Below are 14,916 nucleotides of genomic sequence, written 5' to 3'. Positions count from 1 at the left end.
ATGAGGTTGATTTAAATATTCCCAAAAAATATATGTTATTCGTTATTATTTAGATTTTTTTAAATTAAATTAATTATTAAATTAAGATTTTAAGTTCTTTCTTCAGATAAACTTTTATGCAACTCGGACACTTTAATAAACAAAAGCCCTATGACAAAAGCCCGTGTTGAGAATCGAGTTATTCTGCAATCGATTCTCAGCCCTGGATTGAGAGTGAGGGGTGATTTGGATGGAGATGAAGGCGGTGGTGTCCTGTGCCGGGCTTTTGCTTCTATTTGCCTGGCTTTCTCCAAGCCAAGCCCTTTATTTCCACATCGGAGAGACGGAGAAGAAATGTTTTATAGAAGAAATACCCGATGAAACCATGGTGATCGGTACGTCCATTGTCCAATCGGCTTTCTGTGATCGGTTAGCTTTGTCGGCTAGCTGATTCATCCATCTGGATTTATCAGTAGAAACATTCACTTTTTGTCTCATTTAACACATTCAACTTGAAGACAGCTGATGTGAAATCAGATTTTAGGTATGGATGTGATTATCTGCATACATCTGTCCAAATGAAACAGGGCTTTGAGTAGATCAGCATGATCAAGGATGTGGCAGGTGCAGCATCCTGGTACCTGAGATACAGGTGCAACCAGTTCCTTTCTGCCAACAGCTACAGCCTGGATTTATCGCTTGTTTATAGTCATCAGAAACAGTTATGATGACAGGAGACAATGCATGTAATATTTGATCTATGATATCCATACTGCATAATAATAAGATCCTGTTGCTCTAATAATTATGTTTGTCAGTTTTTTTGTGATACAAATGAACATACTGTGTTGGGTTTTGTGTGTTTTTTCTCCAGGAAGATACAGAACACAGCTGTGGGACAAACAGGCTGGCTCTTTTCTCCCGTCCACCCCTGGTTTAGGCATGCACGTGGAAATCAAAGATCCTGATACTAATGTAGCCTGTTTTTGTTTATACACTACATTTCAAACATGTCTGCTATATAACAATGAATAGGGTTATACTTCTGTGAAATCACATTCTCTCATCGTTTGTTTCAGATCATTCTGTCCCGTCAGTATGGATCAGATGGACGTTTCACCTTCACGTCCCACACACCAGGCGAGCATCAGATCTGCCTTCACTCCAACTCCACCAAGATGGCACTGTTTGCTGGTGGAAAACTGGTACGACTGTAAAAACTGACGGAGCAGCAGATAAATATAGAGATCAGTTTAAGTGCTGAACACAAAAGAAGATATTTTGAAGAATGTCAGTAACCAAACAGTTGATGGACCCCATTGACTTTCATAGTTTATTTTTTTTTATATACTATGGAAGTCAATTTGCTGTTTGGTTACTGACATTCTTCAAAATATCTTCTTTTGTGTTCAGCAGAAGAAAGAAATTCATACAGGTTTAGAACAACTTTAGGGCGAAAAAAAAACTATATTTGTTCATATACATTTTAATTAATAATTTTGAGTAATAAGCTGTCCAATATGCAATCTCTATATTTAATAAATTACATACAGTAATACTTATGTCAAATACATTGTTATTTTAGTATTATTTATATACTATTATAGTATTTATTCATATTTTTACATTTTAATTAATTTTGAGTAATAAGCTGTCCAATATGCAGTCTCTATATTTAATAAATTACATACAGTAATACTTATGTCAAATACATTGTTATTTTAGTATTATTTATATACTATTATAGTATTTATTCATATTTTGTCATTTTAATTAATAATTTTGAGTAATAAGCTGTCCAATATGCAATCTCTATATTTAATAAATTACATACAGTAATACTTATGTTAAATACATTGTTATTTTAGTATTATTTATATACTATTATAGTATTTATTCATATTTTTACATTTTAATTAATTTTGAGTAATAAGCTGTCCAATATGCAGTCTCTATATTTAATAAATTACATACAGTAATACTTATGTCAAATACATTGTTATTTTAGTATTATTTATATACTATTATAGTATTTATTCATATTTTGTCATTTTAATTAATAATTTTGAGTAATAAGCTGTCCAATATGCAATCTCTATATTTAATAAATTACATACAGTAATACTTATGTCAAATACATTGTTATTTTAGTATTATTTATATACTATTATAGTATTTATTCATATTTTGACATTTTAATTAATAATTTTGAGTAATAAGCTGTCCAATATGTAGTTTCTATATTTAACAAATTACATCCAGTAAATTTGTCAAATACAGTGTTATTTTAGTATTATTTATATACTATTATAGTATTTTATTCATATTCTGACATTTTAATTAATGTAAAAAGCTGTCTAATATGTAATCTCTACATTGAATAAATTACATCTGTTAATATATACAGTGCCCTCCACAATTATTGAACCCCCTGGTAAATATGATCAAAATTGGCTGTAAAAAATAAATCTGCATCGATTATCCTTGTGATCTTTCATTCAAAAAATGTGCAAAATTCTAACCTTTCATTGAAGTAAAAGAATTGAAAGTGGGGGGAAAATCACATTATGAAATAAATGTTTTTCTCCAAAACACGTTGGCCACAATTATTGAAACCCTTTTATTAAATACTTTTTGCAATCTCCTTTTGCCAAGATAACAGCTCTGAGTCTTCTCCTATAATGCCTGATGAGTTTGGAGAACACCTGACAAGAGATCAGAGACCATTCCTCCACACAGAATCTCTCCAGATCCTTCAGATTCCCAGATCCATGTTGGTGCTTCTCCTCTTCAGTTCAGCCCACTCATCAGGTCAGGGGACTGGGACGGTCATGGCAGAAGCTTCATTTTGTGCTCCACAACAAATTTTTGTTTTGATTTTGATGTTTGTTTTGGACCGTTGTCCTGATGGAAGATCCAACCACGGCATATTATAAGATTTCTAGCAGAAGGCGTCAGGTTTTGATTTTTTATCTGTTGATATTTGATAGAATCCACAATGCCATGTATCTGAACAAGAAGTCCAGGACCTCCAGCAGAAAAATATGCCCACAACATTAAAGATCCAATGGTATATTAAATTGTACACATGGGGTACTTTTTATCCTTGTGTTCACCAAACCCATCTAGTGTGTTTGCTGCCAAAAAGCTCTGTTTTAGTCTCATCTGACCACAGAACCCTGTGTTGTTTGAAGATCCAGTCATGTCTGACAATTAAATTTGCTGGAATTTGTTTTTGGATGAGCGAGGAGGTTTTTTTTAAAACCCTCCCAAACAACATGTGGGGATGTAGGGGTTGTTTGATATTTTTTTTTTTAGGCTTTCTGACCCTAAGACTCAACTAATCTCTGCAATTCTCCATCTGTGATCCTTGGAGAGTCTTTGGCCACTCAAACTTTCATACTCGCCGTGCATTAAGACAGTATAGACACACGTCCTTTTCCTGGCAGATTCATAACATCTTTAGTTGGTTATAACTTCTTAATTATTGCCCTGATGGTCAAAATGGGGATTTTCAATTCTTTAGCTATTGTCTTACAGCCACTTTCTAGTTTGTGATGCTCAACAATCTTTTGCTACGCATCAGAACTGTATTCTGTGGTTTTACTCATTGTGATGGATGATTAAGGGGATTTGGCCTTTGTGTTTCCTCATATTTAAACTCCTGTGAAACACGAAGTCATAGCTGGACAGTTTCATGTTCCTAGTCACCCTGGTGTACTAAAAAAGGTAAATATTAATGGGAATATACTTCAGAGATATTTTACTCGTAAAAAATTCTTGGGGTTTCAATAATTGTGGCCAACGTGTTTTGGAGAAAAACATTTATTTCATAATGTGATTTCCCCCCACTTTCAATTCTTTTACTTCAATGAAAGGTTAGAATTTTGCACATTTTTTGAATGAAAGATCACAAGGATAATCGATGCAGATTTATTTTTTACAGCCAATTTTGATCATATTTACCAGGGGGTTCAATAATTGTGGAGGGCACTGTATGTCAAATACAGTGTTATATTAGTATTATTTGTATACTATTATAGTATTTATTCCTATTTTGACATTTTAATTAATATTTTTGAGTAATAAGCTGTTCAAGATGCAAGTTTCTATATTTAATAAATTACATCCATTAATATTTGTCAAATACAGTATTATTTTAATATTATTTATATACTATTATAGCATTTTATTCATATTTTGAAATCTTAATTAATAGTTTTGAGTAATGAGCTGTCCAATGTGCACTCTCTATATTTAATAAATTACATCTGTTAATATTTATATGACAAATGCAGTGTTATTTTAGTATTATTTATATACTATTATAGTATTTATTCACATTTTGACATTTTAATTAATGTAATAATCTGTCCAATATGCAATCTCTATATTTAATAAATTACAAATGTCAAATACAGTGTTATTTTAGTATTATTTATATACTTTGATAGTATTTATTATATTTTAATAATTTGCTTTAATTTATGCTGTATATTTTTAGTTCAAGTTTTAGTCATTTTGTTGTGCTTTGTATGTTTTTTTTATTACTATGGTATATTATAGTTTTATTTTTTCAATATTTCTATTTAGCTTTAATTTATTTTTATTTCTGTTTTAGTCATTTTAGTACTTAAATTATTAGTATTTTATATCCGTTCAGTTTCAGTACAAATTTTTATGTTTTAGTTTTTCATCTAATATTTCTGTTTTATTTGATTTCAGCTTTGGTTCAGTTAAGAAACTGATTTTGAATAGTTTTACTTAACAATAACAACACTGGTCAAATACAATATAAATATGGATCATTTTCAAGTTTTGAGATTACTTCTAGATATGAGAAAGTCGTTAATTTCAATATAATACAGTATAAGTTACTGAACATTAACATGTGAAACCATGCTGTCTTACAGAGAGTCCACTTGGAGATTCAGGTTGGTGAGCACACCAACAACTACCCCGAGATCGCAGCCAAAGACAAACTGAGCGAGCTGCAGCTGAGGGTCCGACAGCTCCTGGACCAGGTGGAACAGATCCAGAAAGAGCAGAACTACCAGCGTGTGAGTTTGAGCTGCAGAAACTAGTTTTGGTTAATGGTACAGTAGGGTTCTGTAGGCTGACTGGCCAGTTAAACTTAGATTTCCACAACCGCTGGAAGCAGGTGCCTGCTCAAGATGTTTAATATTATTTTGGGCATCTGTCTTGTTGATATTAGTACTGTATCTAAGGCTGTTTACACCTGGTATTAAGATGTTTTGGTCGATCGTATCAAAAGTAGATGAGGGAGACACATTCCCATTTACACCTGGTGTTTTAATCTGTCTCTTTTGTCCACTTTCAACCACATCTGTACTGATTTCTTCAAGGTAAGGGTCTATGTATGGGCTTTTTCAGATCTTTCGATCTAATGGACAAAATAAGCTATTTAAATATGAACGCGACCGGAGATTACGTAAAACATACAGAGCATCAGCTTTTGTTTCTGCTCTGACAGCCGCAACATTTCTCATTTTCTCAACTTCCTGAAACTCATCCATTGTAGGCCCTGTCCCAAATGGCATACTTGATATGCACTTTCGGTCTTGTGGACTTACACGTGTCTGTTAAGTCCGTGAGACTGTAGCGTGTCCCATTTGTCATTTTAGGTCTCAGAGCTATGTGGTCGATTTGCGCCCTCGATGCGCACTTTTGCCGAGCCCGCACTGATGCTTCTTCCCGACAGTCAAAGCGGCGTTACGTCACGAAACTCAGAGGAAGACCATGAGTGCTTAGGATGCCATTTGGGACAGGGCCCTTTGTCTTGAGTTTTCCTCTGGGAACGAACACGTCACAATATTCCTTTTTTAAATAATTTAGCCTACTCAAAAAAAGGGGGTGAGGCCTGGTTGTGTTGTGTTGCGTTAGTAGTGTGTTGAATCTCACAGTTATGGTAAGGGGTGTAACATTTCTGAAACATGCGCAAAGCGGTTGACCAATCACAACGCACTGGTCCGGCCGACCAATCAGAGCACATTGTGCTTTACAGAAGGAGGGGCTTCACAGAGACCGGAACTAAACTGAGCGTTACAGAAAGGCTGAGAAGAGAGGTGCTGCAACAATGTCAAATATGTGAAAATTGAACATAAAAACATTCTAGTAGACCCCAAAAACAAAATCAAGACTTTGTAAAAGGGCATAATATGGCCTCTAATAAAAAATCTCAATTATACCAAAATAACACTGGTATCTAGTTGTCAATGTTAAATCATACAGTGTCCATATAGGTCGTATTGCACTCACAAGAAGTTGTTTCTCCACAGTATCGTGAGGAGCGTTTCCGTATGACAAGCGAGAGCACAAACCAGCGCGTTCTGTGGTGGTCTATCGCTCAGACCCTCATCCTCATCATCACTGGCATCTGGCAAATGAGACATCTCAAGAGCTTCTTCGAGGCCAAAAAGCTGGTGTGAAAAGCAGAAAGCATTTCAAAGACACTAACCCTTTTATTGCAGTTTGGTTTCTCAAGCATGGAAATACTCAGTGATTCATTTCAATATTTTCTTTTTAAACTCGGTTCGGTCCAACATTATCTTCGGCAGAGCTTTGAATTAAGTCTTAAACATGAAGAATATTAACAACCCTTAATTCTGCTCTAAATGAATCATACATGTCTAGAATGGTGTTCAAATGACTAAAAAGTGTGATATGAAAATGGGTATTATGGGTGCATGGAAACTACTGTTGACTTTAAGGTTGCATTACTGATAAATGTGAAGAATCAAATCAGCTAATCGTTTAAGCATTTCTAAACATTTTTAATATGTATATATTGAGGTGTATTGAAGATTTTGGTAAATTTGTGGCTTTATTTTCATGTTCTGCTCTAAACACCCTCAAACTGGTTTGATGTTCATGATGGGAAATGATTCAAACAAATTGATTGTATCTTGCGTAGTAGCTGTTTAGACCAAACATTAAATCCATATTTTAGGGATTTTCTTTCTTTTAGAGACTTACAAAATGTGATTTTTGTTGTGGTTGTATTTCTCAGTGTTCCATGCTTTATTTATTTACTGCATTGACCAATATATTGATAAATATAATTCCAGTAGCTACAATGAGCAGGAATGTCTGTAATTTAATGAAAACTTTTGGTTTTCTGGGTTCTTATTCAATTTCAAGACTATATGTTGTTTCTAGGGTATTTGGACATTTTTGTACTGGCTTCTTACAAGTACCAATTTATAAAAACACTGGTTTGCATGACACAATGGCAAAATCCTCCATGCAATGTGAAAAGTTGAAGGTAGTCTCAAGTGTCATTCAAGCTTTGTAATAAACTATATATCTGTGCACACAGTGTGCATGCACATACTTAACTGTATGCTTGGTACTCAGTTAAAAATCATTGTTTACAAGCATTCATAAACATTGTCTTTGTTTGTATTTTAGTTGGGGTTTTAATGTTTTTCGAATTAAAATGGTTTTAAATTGACAAGTATTTTTGGTCTTCATGAATGAGTGGCATAATGTATTTCACTTATAGGATAATTTTTTTTTTATATATATATATATATATATATATATATAAATATACATGCACTACCATTTAAAATGTATGTGTCAGCAAGATTTTTAAAACTAAACTTTTATTCAGCAAGGATGCATTAATTTGATCAAACATGGCGGTAAATGCATTTGTAATATTACAAAATATTTCGGTTTCAAAATAAATTGTTCATTTTAACTGTGACCAATCATGACCATTGTTTATCACGGTTTGTACAAAAGTATTAAGCAGCACCACAGTTTTCAACATTGATAAGAATAAGAAATATTTCCTGAGCAGCAAATCAGCATATGAGAATGATTTCTGAAGGATCATGACGTGAGTAATGATGTTGAAAATTCAGCTTTGCCATAATAGGGATAAATGTCATCGTTTAATATATTAAAATAGAAAATGGTTATTATAAAGCGTAATAATATTTCACAATATTAGTTGTTACTGTATTTTTGATCAAATAAATGCAGCCTTGGTGACTTTTCAAAAACATTTAAAAAAATCTACATTTTTACACTACACACACACACAGTACATAAAAGAACAAAAAAAATACTAAAGTTATCTATATATGCCATACAAACCATTTCATTTTCTCTTATTTTATTGCTCAACTCACCTAAATCAAAGAAATATCTACAATTCAACTATCTACTGACAAGATACAAGATGTTATTTGTCACACTTATCAGAAAAAAAGGATGCTATAATTTCTGTTTTGGCTTTTCACAACTGACCACAAACAGTGAACCCATTAGTTTGACACACTGTATTAATCCAAAAATTTTAAAATAAAAAAAAATGATGTGATTATCCTCTATACAAGCATCTAAGAATCAGAACAATCTCTCTCTTGCATAGTAAATTGCCTCAGACCCTCAGCGTCTTCAAAACTCCATAAAACAGTCCGTCTCTGCTCCGATCTCATCGCACATTCCAATGTTCTGTACTGAAACCAGTCTGGCTGTTGATCAGTGCTAAATTCAACACCAGTGTTTAGGGTGACATGAATTACTACATGAATAACATAACACTACACACACACACCCGGCAGTCCCGACACATCTCACTGACAGCTTTCACAGCAACAAGTGGATACAGAAGCAATACCAAAAATGTGCTATTCATATCATTTACATTTATGATTTCAAACAAAACAAACAGACACACTATAAAATATACCTACACACTTCTAGGAACAAAAAGATATCCTATTGTTTTAATTGGATGTTAAAATGAGTTACAACTGATAACGTCTAATCTGGCTGAAATGTCAGAAATAATACTTCACATCTACAATTGGCACAACAAAACTGAGTATGTGCTGACCCTGTATCTGCTAAAAATAATCGCAAAACCAAGGCTAAGAATTTGACGAAGGAGTGGAGGACAGTTCTGGAGATCTTTAGATAATAAAAACACCTTCAGGAAGTAAATTTAGTATTCCAGTTATTAAATTGCACCTCTTTAGCCACAGAAGACCAGGTCAGCAGCATTAGTTAAGACATATTAAAGGCCCTTGACTGGTGAATGGTGAGCCCAGTCATTGGGGAAAAAGCCCAAGAGGTCCCACGTTTAGTTCAGTAACCTTTTTTTATCCTCCCCGCGTCATTCAATGCTCTGTGACGGTGAGCCGGTCCATTTTCCTGGCTGCTTCCTCACATACGACCTTTGGCTTTTTCTCTGGACTGGGGCTCGGGGTGTTGGGGTATTCTCTGGTGCCGAAAATAGTGCTGCCGACGCGGATGTTGGTGGAGCCGACCTCGATCTAAATGGAGAAACATTTCAAATGGATATTAAATTGATCAAAAACAACTGCAATAAAGTTAAGTGCCCCATTATGCAATTTTAAAGGATCATAATTTTGTTTTGGAAGTCTCCTACAGTAAGTTTAAGTTCAAAAAAACACTTTCTCATAATATACATTGCACATCACCTCATTTCTCACAGTGTCTGAAACAGTTCAATAAAGATCTAGTGTCTTTAAACCAGAGGTCTTCAACTCTGCTCCTGGAGACCCACTGCCCTGCAAAGATTATATCCAACCTGCTTCAGCTTGAGATTGTGGAAGAAATTTAAAGTTCTATTATGTTTGCACTTAATTATATTCATAGAATCTTAGAAATATGATGGTAATTAGATTAATGTGGTGTCGATACATATTCTTATTAATATATGTATGTGTATGTCCTTGTATATGATCGGACAAAAGTTAAGGCCACTGAATGTATGTCCGAGACAGAGAGTCTCCATTCAAGGGTGTAATATGATTAAGTATGATAGACAAATCTAAACAATATGTTAGTTATGGCTAAGATGTATCTTGATGTAGCCTCGGGAAAACAACCTTGGGGGAGGAACAACTATAAAGAATGAAGGATACCCCCCACTCGTTGTCACACTCTGCAGGCACTTTGTAATGACTGTATGACTGCTGACCTTTCCTTGCAAGGGAATAAATAATTGTTAAAGACAATTGATACCTGTTTGTCTCTTATTCAGTGATGTAAAATTGTTTGCCACAACAAGATTTCCAAGTTATCTTGAAGAGCTTGATTAGCTCTGGTTTAGGTGTGTTTTATTAGGGTTGGAGATAAACTCTGCAGGACAGTGGGTTCCCAGGAGCAGGGTTGAAGACATCTGCTCTAAACCCCTCCTTTCCAAAAGCCTACTCTGCTCTGATTGGTCAGAAGGGCCAGTCTGTTGTGATCGGTCTAATGCTTGCAGAGAGTGTCAGAAATGAAACTACCATTACTACCATATCGGAATTTCAGCTCTGGATCTTCCTCAACACTTGATACGGACAGTAACAATGGCGTCAGTTTTACCGTATCATTTCCAGTGCAAGTCCTCGTCCTTTGGAAGTGCATGCAAAGTGGATTTGCAGCGCTGAAAACAGCAACACCATGTCGACACCAAGAACCAAACTCTTCCAGCCTCATCTACAACTGCTCTTTTCGGGTCAACGTTGACGTTGTTCGCGAGGAGCCAATGAAGACCATAGGCTGGCTTTATGCGAATTTCTTACAAACCTACATCATTTCGAGCAAGAATTAAGACTGGAATTACTGATGACGCGTTTCAGGCAGTTAAACTCGGTTCTTTCTTTTGGGAGTCAATAACTCTGTTTATCATGCACTTTGATCTTTGAAACTCTGCAGACCTGTCACATTCACAGCTACATTACTATCCTGAAAAGCATAATGGGGCACTTTAACACTGATCGCACATACAACTGAAGAGTATTTTGAAAGAAAGCAACACCTACCGCATGTTCAAAGTCATTAGACATGCCCATACTGAGTTCAATCTGCTCTACTGGGATCTTCAGACCCTCACAAACTTCAGCACGATGTTTCAACAGCTTCTACATTCAACATACACATTCATTTACATTTTGCATACTATGTTGTAACATTCTTTTGGCATGTTGCTAAATTGTTTTTCGTAATCAAGATGCAAGTTGATTTTGCTGATAAACTTCATACGCCACAATGGTTTAGTAAAGAAATTAATACTTTCATTCAATGATAGTAAAGTGACAGTAAAGACATTTACGATGTTGCACAAATATATCCATTTCAAATAAATGTGGTTCTTTTTATTCAGCTTCCTATTCATCAAAGAATTCATATTTTCAACACTGATGACAATAAAAATATTTCTTGAGCACCAAATCAGCATATTAGAATGATTTCTGAAGGAAAATGCGACACTGAAGACTGGAGGAATAATGCTGAAAATTCAACTTTACCATCACAGAAATAAGTTGCATTTTAAAATACATTAAAACAGATTTAAAATTATAATAATATTTCACAATATTACTGTTTTTACTGTATTTTTGATCTAATAAATGCAGCCTTGGTGAGCCGAAGAGACTTTTTGAAAAACTTTTGAATGCTACACTCTTAAAAATAAAGCAATGCCATAAAAGAATCATTTTTAGGTTTCCTAAAGAAACTTGCAATGCAAAGGTTCTTTAGATGGTAAAGGTTCTTCATGGAACCACTGATTCCAATGAAGAACCTTTGTTTTAAAGGGTAACTCTCGCCAAAATGCAACCTAAGGTCTTTCTGTTAATCTACTTGAGGCAAACTTTAGAGTAAATATGGAAAGCTCCTAAAGCTTAGTTCAATATAAATTCACAGATAATTTGTTGTTTTCTCGTTAGGGAAAATCAATATTGACATTGTATTTGAAAAAGGATCCTCATATAAGAAACAATACTAAAATTCAGAGTCAGTTCATTCGCATTCAGAAATCGGCTATTTTTGACTGTTGAAATGCCGGCGGACACAGCTACACTGAGTTGTTCAAAATCTTTCTTTTTAGTAAACTCTGTGTGCACAAACAATGTTCTCAATGCTGGAGTTCATGTGTAGAGCCTCTGGTGATACTTTGAGCAAAGTTTCATGTTGTATCGAGCCTTCTTAGTGTTTTAAAAATATGATGCTATCATAGAAGTGCCCGAAGCACTCCCATTCACAAGGCATTTTAACCTAAAACGAAAATACAGTCAAACTTAAAAGTGGCGTTTCCATTCTAATTATGCTTTTAAACAAAAGTTTGCCTCGGGTAGATTAACAAAAAGAGCCTAGGTTGCATTTTGGCGAGAGTTACCCTTTAAGAGTGTAGTGTATGTTTAAAAGTATGTGAGATCTGACCCAGTGCATCTGACGCACCTGGAAGTCGGGGTTGGGGCCTTCACTGAGGTCGTAACCGTAACGGCCGATCGTCATGAGCCCGGCGAAGTCAAGAGCAGAACACTGAGATACGGCGTGTTTTACCATGTTTACAGTCTCATCAGGTGGCAGGCCATGTTTACCTGATAAAACACGTCCAAGAGAGACTATCATGCTGAGCTTTCAGAAAAACTGTTATCTGACACACTGAGAAAAGATTGCATAATGCTTAAGTGTTTTTGTTAGACATGCGCCCACTGTGACACTGCAACTATCATCCTGTCCGAAAGTGAATTATCAAACAACATCTGGACCTTTGATGTCGGCTTTTTTGACAACATCCCATAACAAATCTGGATCCCACTATGATGCTCCCAACTGTGAATCAATACATTTGACAAACAAAGAGCATCTAATAAAATACAAAGCATCTCATGACATTTAAACACATTTACTAGTGTATTTTAATAATGAACATGAAAGTTGCTTGAGTGACATTTAGAAGAAAAAAAAATGTCTTGAGCAATAATGGAAAATTAAAATGTATGAGATCTGACACTCAAAATCGCACAAAATTCTTGATTAAATCATTATAAATAGGCTAAATACTGCATGCAGATTTCTATAATAGAGTTTTTAAAATGTTCAGAGCTGATGTTAATAGGAAACAAACAATTATTTGGGCGCAGAACACTCACTTTCCTCTCCGCTGGTGTTGATCTGAATCATAATCTTTAACCTCTGTGTATTGGCAGCTCTCATTTTTTGCCACGAGCTGTTGACTTTTTCAGCCAGCTTCACAGAGTCGATCGTCTCGATCATATACAGGTTTGGGACTCCTGTGATTGAATTAAATGAATGCGGGTTACATCAGAATCAAAAACAAATAACCTATACATGTCTGATGCAATCACTATGCATTAACTGTAAATCTAGGCTGTAAATGATACTCATATTTTTAAGTCAAGCTAAATGCAAATCAAAGTTGACTTTTGTAGAGTTGCTTTGCTCACCCAGGAGTTTGTTGACATTATTCTTTTGCAGATGACCGATAAAATGCCATTTTATTTCAGGACATGACAACACAACCTATAAAGAAGTTTTAGATTGATCAAGACATATGATCAAAAACAACTAAACAAATACATTCAAATGTGCCTGACTACATACCTGGGGATGGGAAGCTTTCTCAACAAGTTCATTTACCTGCAGAAAAGGGGATATTTCATATGAAAAAAATAGGCAAATGCAGTCTTGCATGCATACTTAATTATTTACTCACATAATTCTCTCCAAAGTTTCGTTGTCCATGTTTGTAAGCCTCCACCACCATCTCCGGTGGTTTAGTCTTACTAACTGCAACTAGCCGAGGGGCTATACATGGTAACGTCTGGAATAGAAACGTAAAATACGGTCACTTGTTTATAATTGAGCAGTGTCGGAAATAACGTTTTTGTATTAAGGGACAACATTTGCCCCAATAAAATTACATTTTTGGTGCAATTTTTGCTTTAACCATATAAGAGCAAAGTATGCTGTCCAATTATGTTAATGCGTAGAATGAATAAATAGTTACAATCTGAAAAATAAATGCTCTGCTAAAAATGGAATTAAATATTTAAATAATTAGATAGGCCTACAGCATTATAAAATTGAATATATTAAATGTTAATTAAGGATGATAATATATATTTTTAAATATATACAAAAATAGATATTTTTTGCAGCAGTACTATTGTAAAATGCTAAAATAGTTCAGTAATTATTGTTAGTTAATATACATAGATTACATACAGAATTATATACGCAAAAATAACAGAATATGCTTAAATAAATATGGTATGTGCATTAAATTAATACAATAATATACAACTTTCACTCAACTGTTCTTCACCATAATGATTTTGATACTAATTTAACCATCAACCACCATCCGACTTAAAATTTGCATGTTAATATTTGCTCCTTGTGTATGCAGTGACATTTTTAATGTAAGGATGTAATATATTACACACTTTAAAGTGCATGTAATTGACGCGAGAGCGTATCATACAGATTTCATTTGCTGGAGCGTGACTGCTTCAGGAATTTTATGCAACATGCATTCATTCTCACACACACAAAATGTCCTTCTCCTTGGGAAGAAGTTACACGCTATTCGAATGTTACACTGTCATTCTGAACACTCTGCAATACGTTTACATATATTGGGTCAAAAAAATTATAAGTTATTCCCTACATAATTAGCTGTCAATCATTCCTCGTTACTATATGGAGCTCGTGAGTGTGTAAAGGTTGAACAGATTACATAACGGTCATAACAACACGAGGAGCACGAGTAGATAATATGATTTTGTGGTATTGCTAAATGATATTGTTGTTTCATGTCTTGCTCAAAAGAAACCGATGAAAACTGACCTTCGGGCGACGGGAAACCGCTTGATTCACCCGGTCCACCACCGCCTGCAATTTCTTCCCAACCTCCTCCGACATCACTACTCTCCACATAGCCTCAATGCGCGTACATCTCATACATCAGCCACGTGACGTCACGGACTATTCCGGTCAACATTCTTACAAAATAAAAGTCCTGCTTCTGAGGCTTTGTAAATAAATAAAAGTCACAGGTCTGAAAACTAAGTAAGGTATTGTGACAGCATAAAAATTAATAGTAGATATGATATGTTAGAGTCTAACGTGTACTACACT

The 14,916-nt window shown here is 34.7% G+C and overlaps 2 protein-coding genes across 3 annotated transcripts; one reads left to right on the top strand and one right to left on the bottom strand.

Moving 5' to 3' along the window:
* Positions 1–168: 168 nt before the first annotated feature.
* tmed4 (transmembrane p24 trafficking protein 4) lies at positions 169–7,460 on the top strand. Its single transcript, XM_079850149.1, has 5 exons — positions 169–374; positions 854–954; positions 1,059–1,184; positions 4,893–5,039; positions 6,279–7,460. The coding sequence occupies exons 1-5, from the start codon at positions 230–232 to the stop codon at positions 6,426–6,428; spliced, it is 669 nt and encodes a 222-aa protein (XP_079706275.1). The 5' UTR covers positions 169–229; the 3' UTR covers positions 6,429–7,460.
* A 648-nt stretch (positions 7,461–8,108) lies between these two features.
* On the bottom strand, positions 8,109–14,768 carry plpbp (pyridoxal phosphate binding protein). 2 transcript variants are annotated; one of them, XM_079849921.1, is made up of 8 exons: positions 14,626–14,768; positions 13,490–13,597; positions 13,378–13,413; positions 13,221–13,296; positions 12,906–13,046; positions 12,208–12,350; positions 10,791–10,889; positions 8,109–9,290 (listed from the first exon to the last, which is right to left on the bottom strand). In XM_079849921.1, exons 1-8 carry the CDS (start codon positions 14,737–14,739, stop codon positions 9,135–9,137), a joined length of 873 nt encoding a protein of 290 aa, XP_079706047.1. In that variant the 5' UTR covers positions 14,740–14,768; the 3' UTR covers positions 8,109–9,134. The 2 variants fall into 2 exon arrangements, with proteins under 2 accessions (XP_079706047.1, XP_079706048.1); XM_079849922.1 differs by lacking the exon at positions 10,791–10,889.
* Positions 14,769–14,916: the final 148 nt, after the last annotated feature.

The sequence above is a fragment of the Squalius cephalus genome (assembly GCF_949319135.1).
Source record: "Squalius cephalus genome assembly, chromosome: 18".
Classification (NCBI taxonomy): domain Eukaryota; kingdom Metazoa; phylum Chordata; class Actinopteri; order Cypriniformes; family Leuciscidae; genus Squalius; species Squalius cephalus.
The sequence above is the reverse complement of the archived record's forward strand: the minus strand, read 5'-3'. Positions and strand labels throughout refer to the sequence as shown.